General features: G+C 40.4%; 1 protein-coding gene across 4 annotated transcripts in view; it reads left to right on the top strand.

Annotated features, from left to right (window-relative positions):
- Positions 1–20,246, top strand: part of BRCA2 (BRCA2 DNA repair associated) — a 77,351-nt gene that overhangs the window by 43,211 nt on the left and 13,894 nt on the right. For 3 of the 4 annotated variants that reach the window (XM_059684172.1, XM_059684171.1, XM_059684170.1), the window contains 6 exons: positions 11,172–11,327; positions 11,429–11,573; positions 12,950–13,071; positions 17,456–17,654; positions 19,201–19,364; positions 19,453–19,591. In XM_059684172.1, coding sequence (XP_059540155.1) covers positions 11,172–11,327; positions 11,429–11,573; positions 12,950–13,071; positions 17,456–17,654; positions 19,201–19,364; positions 19,453–19,591 — 925 coding nt within the window. The remainder of the gene's footprint in view (positions 1–11,171; positions 11,328–11,428; positions 11,574–12,949; positions 13,072–17,455; positions 17,655–19,200; positions 19,365–19,452; positions 19,592–20,246) is intronic. The other variant, XM_059684173.1, reaches the window with a different exon arrangement.

Genomic DNA, 20,246 nt, shown 5'->3' with positions numbered 1-20,246 from the left:
CTTTCTTAATAAAAATCACTCATGGTCTGGCCATGGTTACTGAATTTGGGGAGTGAGAGGTACCTCTTTTTACTGCATTCTAAAGGTAAAGAAATTTCTCTCAGGTATTCTGCTCCCTAAAGGTTTTATAAGGTTGTGAAAAATCCACCTGTCTGTTTTTTCTGAGGGAGCTTTCATCTCTGACCTCATACTTGATGATGGGGAACAATGATTAGCTTCATTTCAACTATCAGCAGATTTTCCCTTTCTGAGAGATTCTTTGCCTTTGTATTCAGTATATAGCACCTATCCTCCTGTTTTTGTGGTTCTTTCTCTTTATTTTGGTGTGTGTGTGTGTGTGTGTGTGTGTGTGTGTGTGTGTTTTTCAAGTCTTTTATTTTAAACGTCATATTTGCCATTTGCTTTACTCTCTGTTTCTTTTCTTTGTTTTTTTTTAAATTAAATATTTATTGTTCAGATTATTACAGTTGTTCCTTTTTTTTCACCCATAGCTCCCCTCCACCCAGTTCCCACCCCACCCTCTGCCCTTACCCCCGCCACCCACTGTTCTCATCCATAGGTGCATGATTTTTGTCCAGTCTCTTCCCACACCCCCCACGCCCCTTTTCCCTCCCGAGAATAGTCAGTCCACTCCCTTTCTATGCCCCTGATTCTATTATATTCACCGGTTTATTCTGTTCATCAAATTATTTATTCACTTGATTTTTAGATTCACTTGTTGATAGGTGTGTATTTGTTGTTCATAATTTGTATCTTTACCTTTTTGTTCTTCTTCCTCTTCTTAAAGGATACCTTTCAGCATTTCATATAATACTCGTTTGGTGGTGATGAACCCCTTTAATTTTTCCTTATCTGTGAAGCTCTTTATCTGACCTTCAATTCTGAATGATAGCTTTGCTGGGTAAAGTAATCTAGGTTGTAGGTTCTTGCTATTCATCACTTTGAATATTTCTTGCCACTCCCTTCTGGCTTGCATAGTTTCTGTTGAGAAATCAGCTGATAGTTGTATGAGTACTCCCTTGTAGGTAACTAACTATTTTTCTCTTGCTCCTTTTAAGATTCTCTCTCTGTCTTTTGCTCTTGGCATTTTAATTATGATGTGTCTTGGTGTGGTCCTCTTTGGATTCCTTTTGTTTGGGGTTCTCTGTGCTTCCTGGACTTGTAAGTCTATTTCTTGCACCAGGTGGGGGAAGTTTTCTGTCATTATTTCTTCAAATAGGTTTTCAATATCTCTCTCTTTTCTTATGGCACCCCCATAATTCGGATGTTGGTATGCTTGAAGCTGTCTCAGAGGCTCCTTACACTATCTTCATATTTTTGGATTCTTTTTTATTTTTTGTTTTTCCGGTTGGGTGATTTTTGCTTCTTCGTATTTCAAATCTTTGACTTGATTCTTGCGATCCTCTAGTCTGCTGTTGGAACTCTGCATAATAGCCTTTATTTCAGTCAGTGTATGCTTAATTTTTAGTTGGTCCTTTTTCATAACCTCGAGGGTCTCACTAGATTTCTTGAGGGTCTCACTACATTTATCGGCGGTTTCTAGAAAATTCTTGAAAAACCTTAGAAGTGTGGTTTTGAACTCTATATTCAGTAGTTTGCTTTCCTCCATTTCTGTCATTTGTGACCTGTTTCTTTGTCTCCACATATTTTATGCTTCCCTGTGTTGATAGAGTGGCTTTGTGTGCTAGGTGTCCTATAGGGCCCAGTGGCTCAGCCTCCCCAATTACCTGAGGTGGACACTCTTGGTGCACCCCTTTGTGGGCTTTGTGCACAATCTTGTAGTTAAGTCTTGATTGTTGTAGGTATCACTGGGAGGAATTGACCTCCAGGACAATTGGCTGTGAGAATCAGCTGTGTCTGCAGTGGGAGAATTTCTGAGCTGGAGACATTCTTCTGGGGCAAGACTTGCTTCAGTGGGGCTTTTGTGCTCACTGAGTCTGCCCCCTGAGTGTGTCCCTTATGGATCTGAGGAGTTGTAATCTGGATGGTCCCACTCTGACGACTGGGTACACTAGCTCTTGGATCTCTAAGGAGGTGCTAATCTAGCCCCTGCCTGAGGCTACCTAGCAGGAGCTATGGAGAGATTCCTCTTCTTTTTTGGGGGTTTGAGGTGCCCAGATGAGGCCCAGCTGTGAAGCATTGCAAGCTGCTATGGGGCCTTGGGCCTTCTTTTGGAAGTTCCGGGTCTCTCTGATTCAGCTGCAGTTTGTTAGGTAATTTTCAGATTGCAAAGGGCCAGGCCTTACATATGCAAAAGCCTCTGTGCACAGCTTGGGTGGAGCGGAGTCTCAGGGGATCAACAGGGCGGAGCAAGCAGCTATGGCTGCTCCCCAGTCCTGCCCTAAGAGGCCCATGTCTCAGGGTCCCAGTATTCGCTGCAAGCACCTCTGAGAGAAAGCCGCCCTTGAGTTCTGCCCGATGCCAGACAGTCCAGTTTCTCCCCGTATGAGTCTGGGTCCCCAGAGACTCACCCGGAACTGGAGTTCAGAGCAGTCGGGAGCTTGTGTCTCCCTCCCGATTGAAAAAGACAACTGTGTCCTCAGCTGCCAGCCCTCTCCACGTGCACCGCGTCCTCAGCTGCCAGCGCTTTCGGCATGAGCCTCCGTACCTCTGCACTTTACTTCCACACCTCCTCTGAGTCTCAGTGCTTTTCTCTTTCCTTCTAGTTGTAGAATTTTCACTCAGCCAACCTCACTGTGGTTCTGAATGATGTCCGTTTTGTCTTTTAGTTGTATTTTTGAAGTGGTTGTGCGAGGCAGCAATTTCCGGTGTTTACCTATGCCGCCATCTTGGTTTCTCTCGGTTCTTTCTCTTTAAATAAATGATCAAAATCTGAGAAAGAAAGAAAAAAAATCAGTCATTGGTTCAGTTAAGTTCTAAAAAGGTTTTTTTACATTTGGAATTTTAAATATAGTTACACCTGTGAAGGATATTCTGTTTCTTGAAAATATACTGAAAGAGGCAGATTCCTCAGACACACTTATCCTAACATATCCCCGTCATTAAGTGGCACATGACTTTATAAGATTCATGACCCCAAAAAATATTCACTGATGCAACCCTGCCTGACCCCCTATTCATTCCCCACAAAGGCAACCACTGCAAATCCCTTTGGCTGTTCCTTTGCTTATATGCTATGTTATCTTCTTTCCTTCAGTTTAGACCTTTATTAGCTTCTTGCTGTGAAAGAGGGGTGAAATCTGTGTTCAATGTTTACATTATAATGACTATGAAAAATATTTTTTGCAACTCAGCATATAAATATACTATAATTACATTTTATTTCTTTTTTAAAATATATTTTTATTGATTTCAGAGAGGAAGACGGAGGAGAGAGAGAAACATCAATGATGAGAGAGAATCATTGTTTGACTGCCTCCTGCATGCTTTCACAGGGGATCGAGCACACAACTCTACTGGGAATCAAAACGTGACCTCCTAGTTCATAGGTCAATGCTCAACCACTGAGCCATGCAGGCCAGGTTACACTTACTTTCTTTACAGCTTACTGCTTTCCCTGGAGTTACTATCTTGCTTTTTTGTTTTGATTTTGTTCTTAATTTTCTGTGTCCTTAATACCAACTCATTCCCACACAGGAGCTATGTAAAACGCATCTCAATGTGTTAAAATACCTTTATTGGTTCCATTTATTTTTCTTGATGATTCTTGAACCTCTCCATATTCCTCCTTTATCCTGAAGTGGTTATTTTCCATATATGCTGCACAGGACCTCTTTCTGTGTCAGTAGCCCTGTTTTCTGGATTTTGTATTTTCCTATGTTTATTCTTTAGTTTTAAGTACACACAGCCTCCAGAGACTTTTTGAGAAAGGGAGCATGCAGCTCTTTTGATCACATTGTAAGGTTGGCCGAATATAGAATTTGCAGTTGAAATAATTTCTTCAGAATTTTGAAGACATTTTCACAATTACCTTCTTGCTTCTAGTACAGCTTCTGCTATGTTCAGTGCTATTCTTATTCCCGGTCCTTCACTATGGGATCTGTTTTCAAGACATTTTCAACATCATTTGTCTCCAGTATTCTGAAATTTCAAATAATGTACTTTGGTATCAGCCTTACTTTGTAATTATTGTCCTAGGTACACAGTAGCAATCAGTCTATAAACATATGTCCTTCATTGAGTTCTGAGAAATTTTCCTGAAGTAGTTCTTTTTTTAAAATGTTTTTATTTATTTTAGAGAGAGAGGAAGGGAGAGGGAGAGAAAGATGGAAACATCAATGAGAAATATCAGTCAGCTTCCTCCTGCTCGCCCTCTCCTGGGGATCGAGCCCACAACCCAGGCATGTACCCTGACCAGGAATGGAACTGGTGCCTTCTTGGTGCATGGGACGATGCTCAATCCACTGAGCCACAACAACCAGGCTTACTGTAGTTCTTTGATAATTTTTTTCTACTTTTCTCTCCATTTTTTAAAAATCCTGATATTTAGGCACTAGACCTCTTAGATTGGTCCTCTCATTTTTTGATTTTTCTGCTATCTCCCCACCCCCCCAAGTTCTAGTTTTTAATTTTTACCTTTTAATCCCTAAAGTCAATTTGTGCCTTTTGGCATAATATTTAATTTTTAAGAGACTTTTATTATTCCCTAAGTGTGTTTTCTTTTTTAATGACACCTGGTTTTAGTTTCATAGTTTTAGTATCTTTTCATCTTTCTGAAGCTGTTGATTAATATCTTGATTTATGTTAGTTTTTTCTGATTCCTGTCTTTTTTTTTCCTATGACAACCTCTTCTTGCTTGGGTCTCATGTTGGATACTTTCCTCAACTGGTGATTGTTAGCTGTTCTTTCCTCTTCAAGAAAGGGGTACTAATGAGCTGATTAGAAGCTCTCTGAGAAGTGGGGCTTGTGAACTTACAGAGTAGTAAGGCAAGAGATTTTATTTTATTTTTTCATTAGGAGACCTTCAAATATCAGTGACTGTTCTGAGAGCTGAACAAAGTAAGAAAGCTAGCAAGGGGATTCCTTTTCAGCATAAGGATTTTCATTGCATTTTTGTTTTCAATATAGCGTCTCACCTGCACCCTGGCTACTTCTGCCTGGTGATCCAGAGTCTAGAATATGTGTGGTTCAGCCTTTCCAGAAAGTAAGCTCTTCTGGGTTCTTTTTGAATCCTGATGAGGGAAGAACAGTTACCTTGTTGCTTGGTATCTGAGGTCTTAATTACCTTCATACAAAATCTCAACCATTCCTCCTGTTTTCAGCACCTGCCTACAGAGGTACCTGTTGCCTTCAGTTTCCTTAAATTATTTTATTTCATATTGGCTTCATAACAAAACGTTTGCTATCTGAGTAACCTTGAGTAGGTTATGTAATTTCCCTTATACTTCAGTTTTGTCACCTGTAAAATGGGAATAAGTCTTAGGGTTGTTAGGAATATTAAATGTTAATATATGTAAAGCACTAACACTCTGTGTCAGCACCACCGTAAATGCCCTATGAATGTTTGCTATTTTTGTGAACTGTAATTATTCTTGAACTGCTTTGTTATTTACCATTTGTCCAACAAATTTTTAACTTCCAAAATTTTGGTAATTATTTCATCAACTGTCCTCTTGAGTTCTCTTTGTCCTTGTATTGTTTTTTTAGAGAGCCTAGATAAGTATATTTTAATCCATCATTTTTCCATTGAATCTGTTTTATTAATTTCCTAATACAGGCATAATTCAGAGATATTGTGTGTTCAGTTCAGGACCACCTCAATAAAGCATTTATCTCAATAAAGCAAGCCACATGAATATTTTGGTTTCCCAGTGCATATAATAGCTGTGCTTACACTATACTGTAGTTTAGTGATTTTCAACCTCTTTCATATCATGGCACACAAACTAATAACTAAAAATTTTCAGCATACCAAAATATATATTACAGTTTTTGCCGACCTGATAAGAAAATAGGTATAATTTTGATTCATTCACACCAGATGGTTATTGTATTGGCTGTTTTCATTTCTTAATTTGACACTCTAAGGAAAAAGAGGTCAGTGCCCCTGACTAAGTGGTCAGGTATTGCATGTTTTAAAAATTCTTGCAGCACATCAATGTGCCTGTTGGGGCCGTGACACACTGATTGAAAATCACTGCTGTGGTCTATTCTGTGTGAATAACATTGTCTGAAAAACAATGTACATACCTCAATTAAAACTACATTATTACTTAAAAATGTTGACCATCATCTGAGCCTTCAGCAAGTCTTTTTGCTGGTGGAGGGTCTTGCCTCAACAGTGATGGCTGTTGACCGATCAAGTGGTAGTTGCTGAAGATTGGATGAATGTGACAATTTCTTTTTGTTTTCTAATATCTCAAGAAAAACTATTGTAAATATGATAATGTTACATGCAGTAAGCACCAATTATTCAAGAAAAATGATCTTACATATAATAATATTATATGCAATAAACATTAATATTTTAAGAATAAGAGGATTTTAAGTATAATAATATTACCAAAACTATACTAATATAGTATGATATCACAAAAGTTGTAGGAAATATTAAAGATATATTACTTCTATTATAATCCATTATATTTTCCCCCCTCTGGCTCTATTTTTGCTCATCAGTTTATGTTGTTCATTATATTCCACAAATGAATGAGATCATATATTTATCTTTCTCTGACTGGCTTATTTCGCTTAGCATGATGCTCTCCAGGTCCATCCATGCTGTTGTAAATGATAAGAGTTCCTTCTTTTTTACTGAAGCGTAGTATTTATTGTGTAGATGTACCACAGTTTTCTAATCCACTCATCTGCTGATTGGCATTTAGGCTGTTTCCAAATCTTAGCTATTGTAAATTGTGCCGCTATGAACATAGGGGTGCATATATCCTTTCTTATTGGTGTTTCTGATTTCTTGGGATATATTCCTAGAAGTGGGATTATTGGGTCAAATGGGAGTTCCATTTTTAATTTTTTGAGGAAACTCCATACTTTTGTGAATGATCCATGTGCACTTGAGAAGAATGTATATTCTGCTGTGTTGGGGTGAAATGTTCTATAACTGCCTATTAAATCCATCTAAGCCAGCATGTCCTTTAGAGTCTCTGTTTCCTTGGTAAGTTTTTGTCTGGAAGATCTGTCCAGGGAAGTCAGAGGGATGTTAAAGTCCCCTACTATGACTGTATTGTTGTTGATCTCTCTGTTAAAGCCCTCTAGAAGTTTTTTTATATATTTAGATGCACCTATATTGGGTGCATAAATGTTTACCAGTGTTATATTCTCTTGTTGGATCGATCCCTTTAGTATTATGTAATGACCTTTGTTGTCTCTTGTGATGGCCTTCATTTTGAAGTCTATTTTGTCAGATATGAGTATTGCTACTCCAGCTTTTTTTTCTTTTTCATTTGCATGGAAAAAATTTTTCCAGCCCTTCAATTTCATCTTGTGTGTGTCTTTTATTTTCAGGTGGGTCTCTTGTAGATAGCATATAGTTGGGTCATGTTTTTGTATCCATTCAGCTACCCTACCTTTTGATTAGAGCATTTAATCCATTTACATTTAGGTTTATTATTGAGAGGTACTTATTTATAGCCATTTTAATTCTGTATGGCTAGGTTTCTCTCTCTGTTTCTTCTTCTCGTACAGCAATCCCTTTAGCATTTCTTGTAATGCTGGCTTGGTGGTGATGAACTCCTTTAGCCTTTTTTTTGTCTGGGAAGCTCATTATTTGACCGAATATTTTGAATGATAGCCTTGTTAGATATAGTAATCTTGGTCTCAGGTCCTTGATTTCCATTACCTTGAGTACTTCATGCCATTCCCTTCTGGCCTGTAGAGTTTCTGATGAGAAATCAGGTGCCAGCCTTATGGGAACTTCTTTGTAGGTAACAATTTTCTTTTCTCTTGCTGCCTTTAAGATTCTCTCTTTGTCTTTAATTTTTGGCATTTGAATTATGATGTGTTTGGGCATGGGCCTATTTGGGTTTTTCTTGTTTGGGGTTCTCTGTGCCTCCTGAACTTATGTGACTTTTTCCTTTACCAGGTTAGGGAAGTTTTCTACCATTATTTCTTCAAACACCTTCTCTATTCCTTTCTCCCTTTCTGCCTCTTCTGGCACACCTACTGTTCTAATATTGTTACCTTTCACTTTGTCCCACAGCTCCCTTAAGCTGTCCTCCTGTTTTTTAATTGTTTTTTCTTTTTGGTTCTCTAATTGAGTGATATTTTCAACTCTGTTTTCTAATTCACTGATTTGATCCTCAGTTTCCACCAGTTTGCTGTGTATTCCTTCCAATGTGTTCTTTATTTGTGTTATGTCATTCTTAATCTAAGACTGTTCTTTTTTCATAGTTACTATATCTTTTTTCATGCTGTTGAGCATTTTTACCATCATTACTCTGAACTCTGTTTCAGATAAATTTTTTATCTCTGCTTCATTTATCTCTTCTTCTGGAGAATTCTCTAGTTCTTTCATTTGGGGGTTGTTTCTTTGTTTCCTCATTTTGGTTGTCTGTTCGGGTTTATGACTATGTATTAGGTAGCTCCTCCACACCTCTCAATCTCTAGCGCAGGACAGTGTTAAAGGCTGTTTCTGACTAATTGGATCAGGCAAAGACTCAAAGCCTCCAGAGACACTCTGTCTACAGACTAATAGGATTCCGACTTGAATTGCCCCCAGGCAATCATCCTCAGGTGTGGTGAGTTTTTCAATAGGGTGGGGCAGTTGCTTCTGCCTGGAGGCTAATTGTTACTTTTAATCTCCTAAATGGCCTCAGGGCAAGGTGTTTTCCAATAGGGTGTGTTGACTGTCTCCCCCCCCCCCCCCCCCGCCCGCAAGGCAGATGTCTATGTGGGAAAGATGTCCTCCACTGTGTGAGGGAATGGCTCATCCCAGGAAACTTGGGGTGACTGCCTTTTGAGCTCTATCCTCCAAGTCCTGAGTCCCCAGTCCTGGGTTCTGCTCTCACAGCTCCAGCCTACTTCACTCTCCCTCTGCCAGAGCACAAGGTGAATAGCTCTACAGGGGATTTTTGTGCATTGGCCCTTTAAGAGGGTGCCCGAACTTTCAGCTTCCACTCCCTGGCAGACAGCACCCCACTGCTTTTCACAGCTAGATATTATGTGGGTACCTTCCTCAGATTTGTTGCTCTCTGCTTGGAAGCCCAGCTTCGGGATTAGATCCCAGAGTTCTTAGTGGCACCACACCCCCCCTCCCCACCCCACCCCCCCAACTGAGATATCTCTCTGGGACTTCAGTTGCCGTCTGTGGGTGCCCATCTAGCCCTTTCATGCCTCCACCCTTCCTACCAGTCTTTATGTGGTGTCCACCTTTGGTTCTTGCATATCAGGGTTCTCCTGTGAGTTTTTCATTGATTATTCAGCAAGTCTTTTCGTATTTCAGTTGTAATTCCCGACAATTTCTTAAAATAGGACAACAATGAAGTTTGCCACATGGATTGGCTTTTCCTTTCACAAGCAGTTTCTCAGATATCACAGATTACCATAACATACATAATAAAAATGAAAAGGTTTGAAATACTGTGAGAATTACCAAAATGTGACAGAGACACGAAGTGAGCAAGTGCTGTTGGAAAAAATGGCCCCGACACACTTGATGCAGGATTGCCACCAACCCTCAGTTTGTAAAATACACAGTATCTGTGAAGTGTAATAAATCATAGTGCAATGAAACAACGTATTCCTGTAGTCATATTTACATAACATTAGGACTCCATGGCACTATAAATAATTTTGGGGAAAAACAGCTTTATTAAAGTATAATTCACACACTTTGCAATTCACCCACTGAAAGTGACAATTCTCTGATTTAAGTCTAGTCACAGAGTTGTGCAACCATCACCACAATCAGTTTTAGAGCATTTTCATCACCAACCTACTCATCTGTTGGCAGTGCCCGTCCTCAGCTTTCAAACACCCACAGGTCTTCCTCAACCTAAAAAGTGGGGGAAAAAGCCTCCCTTAACTCTGCTGTGCACTCTCTGGACATTGTGCAATAGGTTCCCCTCATTCCATTACTAAATCTCTCTCTTTAAAAAAATTTCTTTAACTTTAAAATTATAGTTGACATTCAATGTTATATTATTGTTAGGTGTACAGAACAGTGGTCAGACAATCATGAACTTCACAAAGTGTTCCCCCCGATATTTCCAGTGCTCACCTGGCACCATACATAGTTATTATGTTATTATTGACTGTATTCCTTATGCTGTATTTTATACCACTACAGTGGGGCCTTGACTTACGAGTTTAATTCGTTCCGTGACGGAGCTTGTAACTCAAATTACTCGTATGTCAAATCAAAAAGTGAACGAGTGAGACACGTGATGCTGGGCTGATGTGGCGTTCACTGTGACGTTTGCTGCGCCAACTAGCGGTGGGGTATCTGAAGCTGGCTCGTAACCCGAATTTTAGCTCGCAACTCAAAGCAAAAAATCGGCCGAGAGACGGCTCATATCTCAAAAAACTCGTTAGTCGGGACACTCGTAAGTCAAGGCCCCACTGTATAACTATTTTGTAACTACCAATTTGTACCTCTTAATCCCTTCCCTTTTTTCAGCCAACTTCCCTCCCCTCTGGCGACCATCAATTTGTTCTCTGTATCTATGAGTCTGTTTTGTGAACAATTTTTTAAGATACTATATTTTGAAAGTATTTTTACTTTCATACAGTTTTTCCCTTATTCACTTTCTTATTTACCTTCATGACACTTTATAAAGTATTAGAGGCCTGGTGCGTGGATTCATGTACATTGAAAGGAAATTTATTAGAAGAAATATCTTAGAGGCCAGAAAGGGACCATGGGAGGTTGTCTCCAGGGCGTGTCCAGCCCATCTTGCCCAGTCCCGATAGGAGCCAATTGGAGCTGGCCAGGTGGGGAGGGACCACAGGAGGTTGGCTGGCCAGGGAGGGACCGTGGGAGGGCTCCAGGGTGTGTCTGGCCTGTCTCGCTCATTCCTGATCAGCTGGACCCTAGCAGCAAGCTAACCTACCAGTCGGAGTGTCTATCCCCTGGTGGTCAGTGCGCCTCATAGCAACTGGTCGAATGGTTGAATAAACAGTCAGACACTTAGTATATTAGGCTCTTATTATATAGGATAATAAAGCAATCCTAAAAGAATAAAAATATTATGAAATGTGAAATAGAACGGAATATTATTTAACCTGTAAATTGATGTATTCCTTAATTTGTCCAGATTTCTGCAAACAGTACCCGGCCTGCTTGCTGGTATGCCAAGCTTGGATTCTCTCCAGACCCTAGACCTTTTCCTCTCCCCTTGTCATCACTTTTCAGTGATGGAGGAAATGTTGGCTGTGTTGATGTAGTTATTCAAAGAGCATACCCTATGCAGGTATGACATATTCTTGAAACTTACTCTATATTTCTCTTTTGAGAAAGTTAATTTGAATGATTCCTCCTTACCATGTATTTCCGTTTTATGTATTATTACAGTGGATGGAGAAGACATCGTCTGGATTATACATATTTCGCAATGAAAGAGAAGAAGAAAAGGAAGCAGCAAAATATGCGGAGGCTCAACAAAGGAAACTAGAAGCCTTATTCACTAAAATTCAAGCAGAATTTGAAGAGCATGAAGGTAAAGTGAGTTGTATATTACAAGTTTATTTATATGAAAAGTGTTTTTATTAGAGTTTTTGGAGGCTTCTAATTTAAATTTTATAATTAGGTGAATTGTCTTTATTTTAAGTAATAGATTTTTTTTTCTAATTCTGAATCAACTTTTTTCTGTTTTAAAAAAATATTATTACATAGGTGTATGGATAAGCATTGAACTGACCCCAAATTATTACATTTTTATTCAACACACTGAGCTTTTAAATACTTGTAATTGTCATTAGACAATAATGCATGACATACCCACAGCACTATTCAGAAATCTTAAATAAACTCCCTCTTAAGCTTCAGTACTAAAGCATTTATAGTCCCTTTTTTGGCATTAGAGAAAAAATAGCAGTGAGGGAAAAAACTATCAAATTATTTTTCCCTAGATAAATCCTGTATGATATTACTTATATGAGAAGTATAAAAAAGGCAGACTTGTAAAAAAAAGGAGAGTATAATGGTTGTTACCGGGGATGGGGTGGGGCAATAATACTGATGGTGTTTAAGGTACAAACTTATAAGGAGTAAATAAGCCAGAGATCTAGTGCACAGTATCTATAATAATAAAAGCATAATATGCTAATTAGACTGGATGTCCTTTCGGACAACCTTCTGGTCAATGCTGGAGCTACAAGGGAAGCCCGAGTCCTGGGTGCCAGAGGGAAGCCGGTGCCAGCAGCCCAGGGAAGGAAGGCCTACTCTTGCACAAATTTCGTGCATCAGGCCTCTAATAGTGAATATAAAGAACATGTGGCTCACGAGCCGCGGTTTGCTGACCACAGCCCTAAGCCATTGTCATTCTTTTTTTTCAGTGTCCTTATCTTTACTATATAACTTTTGTGTTTCTTGTTATTGTAGTTGTTGGGCTTTACATTATTATACTTGGAGTTAGAACTTGTTTTCCCTGTGGCATCAATTTTAATTGTAAAAATCATAGTGTTTTTGCTTATAGGACAGGAAATTTACTTTTTCACTACCTTTTTTATTGCTGTAACTTTATGTTCTGCTTTTCTTCATAATTTTCTATTTTATTTAACGTCATATTATATATAAATCTCAAAAAAGGTAGACTCAAAATTTTATGTGCTTAACATATTACTAGCTCATGCTGTTTTCATGATTAAGTAAATCATGAAATTATTTATAATTTACAAATTACTCTAATCAAGTAAACTCTTTGATAATTTTTAAACCATGAATACAGTAGCTTCGCATTTTCCTAGAAAACTTTTAGCAGATAAAAAGTTATTTTTTAATCTCCCTTCTTTGTGTGTTTTTTGCTTGGTTGTATTGTTTTCAGCACTGTGAACTTTGTGGTTTAGCTAATTAGTGATACTTTTTTTTTTCTAGAAAATATAACAAAACAATGTACACCATCACATGCACTAACCAGACAACAAGTCTGTGCTCTGCAGGATGGTGCAGAGCTCTATGAAGCAGTAAGGACTGTGCCAGACCCCAGTTACCTTGAGGTGAGAGAGGAAGAGGGCATACAGTAAGCCTTAAGGTGAAAGATGTGGGTACTCTCTGGCCATCATGGGAAGCAGGGTGTTGAAATGCTATTTCTCAAAGAGGACATATGCATATTCGGTATTTGCAGTGAGGAGCCAAACCACAGTATCAAATAGAAGATAGGAATGTTATCTTCAATTCTGTATCAAATAGAAGATAGGAGTGTTAAATACTATTATATATTAAACTAGAGGCCCAGTGCACAACATTCATGCACTGTGGGAGGGTCCGCAGTCCGGGACCCCTTGGGGGATAGCCGGCAGTCAGACATCCCTCTCGCATTCCGGGACCCCTTGCTCCTTACCACCCGCCTGCAGAGGCTCCCACCACCACTGCTGAGCTCGCCAGCTGTGAGCCCGGCTTCTGGTTGAGCAGTGCTCCCCCTGTGGGAGCTCACTGACCACCAGGGGGGCAGCTCCCTGTGTTGAGAGTCTGCCCCCTGATGGTCAGTGCACCTCATAGCAAACAGTTGTTCTGCTCTTTGGTCGATTTGCATATTAGCTATTTATTATATAGGATAAATGTGGCTTAAAATACACACAAAACTTGTTTACTTTTAAGATGAAACAAATATCTTAGTTTCCATGTTCTCAGCTCTTCTCAGATCCTTCCCAGAGTCTATTTTATAATTCTCTATTTCAAGGGTACTTAAATGGACAAGTGCAGAAGCACTGAACTGTGTTAGAAATACCATAGGCTTTAGAATCATGGCTCTGCCATTTATTAGCCAAGCAAATTAGGCATAAAATAGTTATAAAATGGTCATAAAATAAGTTGTTTTAGGATCAAATTAGGTAATATGTAAAAGTGTATTGTTATTAAAGTTTCTTACAAATGTTAGTTGCTGTTAGAACATCATTTCATATATTAAGGTAAGATACCTCCTAAATTTTTAGACACCAGGTATCTAATTAATGCAAGGGTTAGTTTGCTAGATAGGAAGGAGATGAGAAATTTTAGAAAAACTATTTTTGTTTATTGATTAATCTCATTTATTTCATGACAATAAATCTTGTATATAGCTTTAAGTTTCTTAAATAACGGGACTACAAAAATAAACAATATTCCACTAGAAGAGTAAGCAGTGCTATTCTGAATAGAATTCCCTCGCATTCCCAAAAGGTACAACTCAAATTCTCCCGGTGAAAAGTGAGTTCGGTTTGAAAGCCTGTGAGTGTACTTGCTACAAGTTTGTAAATTAAGGCTTTATTTTTCTTTCCTGAAACATTATTTGTGTCTATCACTTATATTATTATATATGTTGAAGCCTTTGCTTTCTCTGAGTTATCATGAAGATAGTTTTAATTTCATCTCAAATTTTAATGAAATATTTATTAGGCTGGTATCCTTTTATAGAATCTATTAGAGGCCCGGTGCACAAAAATTTGTTCACTCGGGGGTGAGGGGGTATCCCTCAGCCCGGCCTGTGCCCTCTCGCAGTCTGGGACCCCTCAGGGGATGACCACCTGCTGGGTTAGGCCTGCTTCCCTGGGGATTGGGCCTAAGATGGCAATCAGACATCCCTCTGGCAGCCCGGCAGCCCTCAGGGGATGTCCACTTGCCAGCGGGGAGCAGGCCTAAACTGCAGTCGGACATCCTTAGCGCTGCTGAGGAGGCAGGAGAGGCTCCCACCACCACCACTGTACTGGCAGCCATCAGCCTAGCTTGTGGCTGAGCAGAGCTCCTCCCATGTGAGAGCGCCCTGACCACCAGAGGGCAGCTCCTGCATTGAACATCTTCCCCCTGGTGGTCAGTGTGTGTCATAGTGACCAGTCATTCCCAGTCCTTCTGATGTTAGGGTCAGTTTGCATATCCCTTTTACTATATAGGATAGAGGCCTGATGCACGGGTGGGGGCCGGCTGGTTTGCCCTGAAGGGTGTCCTGGATCAGGGTGGGGGTCCCGCTTGGGTGCCTGGCCAGCCTGGATGAGGGGATGATGGCTGTTTGCAGCTGGTCACACCCCCTTCAGGGTGGGGGACCCCATTGGGGTGCCTGGCCAGTCTGGGTGAGGGGCTGAGGGCCGTTTTCAGGCTGGCGGGTGACTGAAGCTCCCAACCTCTCCTTTTTTGTTGTTTTAATTCTGGAATTTATTTACCTTCTATAGCTGTCACTGGAGCTGTGAGCCAGCTTTAGCTCTGAGGCTCGGCTCCAGCTCTGAGACCTTGGCTGCTGAAAGCAGGTATCTGGGTTTATTTGGCTTCTATAATTGAAACACTGTTGCAGCTCCAGCTCTGAGGCCCAGCTGGCTGAAAGCAGATTTCTGGGGTTTGTTTAGCTTCTATAATTGCAACATTGTTTCTTAGAGTGCAGCTCAGAGGCCGGCAGCGGCAGGCGGGGAACCTTGGCTTCCTCCATCACTGGAGCAAGCAAGCCTCCTGTTCACTTCAGCTGCCTGGCTGCCGGCCGCCATCTTGGTTGGCAGTTAATTTGCATATCACCCTGATTAGCCAATGGGAAGCGTGTCGGAGGTACAGTTAATTACCATGTTTGTCTATTATTAGATAGGATACTAATAAAAGGGTAATATGCTAATACTAATAATTAGAACGGGAGACCTTCCGGACATCCTTCTGGACAAAGCTATTGTGGCGGGGCCAAGGTAGAGGTGGTTAGGGGCGATCAGGCCAAGAGGGGAGGGCAGTTGGGGGTGATCAGACCAGTGGAGGGGGGAGGCAGTTGGGGGCCAGCAGGCCAGCAGAGGGGCAGTTAGGGGCGAACAGGCCAGCAGGGGGTGGGGGGGCAATTGAGGGCGATCAGGCTGGCGGGGGGGCAGTTGGGGGTGAGCCGGCTGGTGCGGGGACAGTTGGGGGTGAGCAGGCCAGCAGGGGTGGGGCAGTTGGGGGTGAGAAGGCCAGTTGGGGGGGGGAGTTGGGGGCAAGCAGGCCAGCAGGCAGAGTGGTTAGGGGTGATCAGGCAGGCAGGCAGGCAGGTGAGGAGCCAGCGGTCCCGGATTGTGAGAAGGATATCCCAGATTGGAGAGGGTGCAGGCCGAGCTGAGGGACACCCTCCTACACACACACACCCGTGCATGAATTTCGTGCACCAGGCCACTAGTTTATTTATAAGGAGGAAGTAATGAGCAGAATAAGAGTTGGAAGACTAAGTTCTAGACCTAGCCCTGATCTTTGTAACTGGACAAGTGATTTATCTCTTAGGGTTTCTTTCTACTTTCTATTAAGGGGATGACTGAGAGGGGCTTATCTATAAGGTTCTGATTTTATGATTCTGAGGTTTCACTCAGATCAAGTTATCACTGTAATTCTTAGAGGGGAAAATGGGCATCATTTTATAAAATACCCTGTCAAAAGGATTTGTTTTCTGTGACAGTGCTAATGTTGTGGGACTTTGGAAATCACAGATTTATTTTTAATTCATGTTTTAAACATTCTCTTCATTTTTAACCCCTTTGCAGGGTACAGAGAGTTCAAGTGTCCCTTCCCCATGTAGGTCAGATTAATATTCGTAAGGCAGTAGTAGTCTAGTGTGTTATGTGTTGGATTCCGTTTCCTGTTTTATTTTATTTTATTTTTCATTCATTCATTCATTCTTGTTACACTGGGTGAGATTCCCAAGAAGTACAGACAGCAGTTTGGTGAAGTGATTGAAGAAAAGTGTGGAGGCAGCGAGAAGTGCTTATAGCGCGTGTTTTGTTTTTTAATCGACTTTGAGAGAGAGATACTGATTTGTTGTTCCACCTATTTAGGCATTCATTGGTTTATTCTTGTATGTGCCCTGACCAGAGCTTGATCCTTCAACCTTGGCACATTGTGACCATACTGTAACCAACTGAGCTGGCCAGGGCTAGGACGTGTCTGTTTTAAGTTGTATCTACTGTTCCAGGGAGTTCATGAAATTATACTATGGGAGCTAAGAATGAGGGTTCTTGAGCTAACCCTACCTATGTGCCTCTGCAGTTATTTATTCTCTGCACCTCAGTTTCATCACCTACAACATGGAAACAATAACAGTACCTACCTCATAGGGTTATTATAAGGATTAAATAAATTAATACATTTATCACACATAGATCCATTTCTCAAATAGAGTGAGCCTTTGCATGTTAGCCATTTATAATGTCATCCATATTGATAGATATGATTGGTAGAGTACATTTATAAATAGGGAAAATTTGTCACAAAGATTAGTAAACAGTTTAAGACACCAGAACATATTTGTTATGTGATGAGTACATTAATCTCAATTTTTATATTGTCACACTCTTAAAGTGAACTCAACTCTGTTGTATTTTACCCCCATTTAAAGAGATTCATTTACAATAGATGAGGTGTTTTGTTTGCTTTTTATTCCAACCTTATCTGCCTTCATATATTAAATAATCACAGGGTTATATTAGTGACGAGCAGTTAAGAGCCTTGAATAATCACAGACAGATGTTGAATGATAAGAAGCAAGCACAGATCCAGTTGGAATTCCGGAAGGCTGTGGAATCTGCTGAGAAAGGGGAGCAAATGTTATCAAGGGATGTTACAACTGTGTGGAAGTTGCGTATCATAAGCTATGAGAAAAAAGAGAAAGATTCTGGTCAGTATGTAAATTACTTGTTTTTATTAGTTTTAAGTTAAAGTATTATATTAATAAAGTGATTTCAAGTGCTAGATAAAGTATAAAGTTAGTGCATAGAGGAGCAAAAATTATGTATCGGTGCTCACAAAATGATGATGGAATCCTTAGATATTAGTTGTTATCAGTATCCTTTTTTTTTTAAGGTAGAAAATTTTATTTTTAATTTAGTATAAATTTTTAACAAAGTTACATATGCCCCAAAGCTTTTATGTGTTTCTCTACTTGACAATAATCTCCAAGGGAGCCAACAAGGCTCCAGACTTGGCTTCCACTTACATGGAAACCAACATAACCCACCTTACCCCTCCTTGCAAACCAAGAAAGAAAACTACAGGAACAAATGCCTGGCCAGCAGCTTTACAATTCCTAGTGGAACCGGATTCTGGGGCAGATCAGTAAAGGGTGGGAGCGTTCACAGTGAGAAGCTGTGGTCCCCAGGCCCATAGACTGAAACCCAGCTCCTTTCCCTTCCATCCCCTACTTTCTCCCTTTTTCTTTGTCATTCTCTACTCTTTCCTGTCTCTCTCTTTTTGGCTGTTTCCCCCAGCCTCACATCTCTTTGTTTTCAGGCCCTCCAAAGTGGCCCCCAAAAGACAGCTGTGGTTTTCAGTCCTTTTGTAACTGTTAAAAGTTCCAAAATATCAAAATCAAAGAGCTGCTCCTTAGCAAGCGGAGGTGAACGTTTTCACTAGCTTTATGGTTCTTCATAACTTGTGACCAAATTTTTTCTATCAGGCAGAAGCGAAGGAGCCTGCATCCACTGGGTCCGGTCCTAAGGCGGCCTCTGGGTTAGAGGAGAGTCAGGCAGGACAAAGGGGGCACTGCAGGTCTCACCTTCACCCCCCAGAGGATCCTGGGCCTCCCTGGTCTCCACAGATGCTGGAATCTGGTCCGTGTCCCTCTTTTAGGCTGAGCTTGGGAACAAAAAAGGAGATTTCCCAGAGTCAAGTTACCAAACTTAGTGTGACAGTTGCTTTAGTGTCCAATTCTAAATAAAGTGTTCTGGCTGGTCCATTGGGAAAAGACCAAATCCTTTTGGGGAATCAGTGACAGGGAAGGGCTTTTAGGCCTTCCAGTCCACCTGCGTGGATCACTGGCTTTTTCTGTCCTGGGTAAAATTCATTTGTTATCTTACAGTTCTGTAGATCAGAAGTCTGGAAGGAACTGATGGGGTTCTCTGCTCAGTGTCTCATGAGGCTGAAATCCAGGTGTCAGCTGGCTGCATTATCTCATGTTCCGGTTCCTCTTCCAAGCTCACTACAGTTCTTAGCAGAATGCATTCCCTGTTTCTTGTGCTGCCTGTCACCAGAGGACACTCTGCTTTAGCAGCCTCCTGCATTCTTTCTCACGGGGTGGCCTTCTCCATTGTCAGACCAGTAACAGTGCATTGTGTCCTTCTCATGCTTGACTCTGTGATTTTGTTCCCCTTCAGTATTCATTTTTAAGCAAGAATTTAATGATTATCGGTTTTTTCATTTAGTCTTTTTCCTCTTTATCTGAATAGTTATATTAAGTATCTGGCGTCCATCATCAGATTTATATTCCCTGCTAACAGAGGGAAAGAGATACAGAATCTATCATCTTGCAACATCAAAATCTAAACCTAAATCTGGAAGAGCTAATATACAGTTAACAGCAACCAAAAACACTCAATTTCAGCAAATACCAGTAAGTACTTCTTATTGTAATTTTTCAATTTTGATAAATGCGTATGAGTTTATAGAATCTTCACATGCTGATTTTTTTTTTCTTATAGGCTTCAGATGAAATCCTGTTCAAAGTTTATCAGCCGAGGGATCCCCTTCCCTTCAGCCAATTACTAAATCCAGGCTTCCAACCACATTGTTCTGAGGTGGACCTAGTAGGATTGGTAGTTTCTGTTGTGAAAAAAATAGGTAATGTACAGTGTTTTTAGTTGTAGCTTTTTATTGATGCTTTTGAAAAACATTATCTTTTAAAATTTGTCTTAGGATTAATTGGAGCTACAAATCAGCAAATTTGATGACTAGTGACTTGAAAGTTAGGCCTGTTTTAACCTCACTTCTTTATTTTTGTTTTAATTGATTTCAGAGAGGAAGGGAGAGGGAGAGATAGAAACATCAGTGGTGAGAGATAATCATTGATTGGCTGCCTCCTGCATGCCCCCTACTGGGGATGGAGCCTGCAAGCGGGGCTTGTGCCCTTGACCGGAATCAAACCGGAGCCTTCAGTCAGCAGGCTGACCTCTATCCACGGAGCCAAACTGGCTAGGGCTTAACCTCAATTCTTAATGAAAAGCATTTCTACAGTATTACAAGGAAAGAACTTACGTCCCATTCTGTGCTACTTAATTTTAAAGAAATTGCCAGAAAATTTTCTGCAGCATTTTAGTGATTACTATTAGACAAATAAATTATAATTTCCTGTGCAGTTAACTGAGCATTCAAGCCTGTCTCCAGCTTTGGTTTTGGGTGTGTTTTTTTCCTTTGCAGTATCTCTCATTATCCCTAATGATATCCATTGTTCTAAAAATTACTTTTTTTAATATAGCTATTCCAACTTTTTTACCGT

Source organism: Myotis daubentonii, chromosome 2 (assembly GCF_963259705.1).
Source record: "Myotis daubentonii chromosome 2, mMyoDau2.1, whole genome shotgun sequence".
NCBI classification, from domain to species: Eukaryota; Metazoa; Chordata; class Mammalia; order Chiroptera; family Vespertilionidae; genus Myotis; species Myotis daubentonii.
This window is presented reverse-complemented; position numbering and strand designations above follow the sequence as displayed.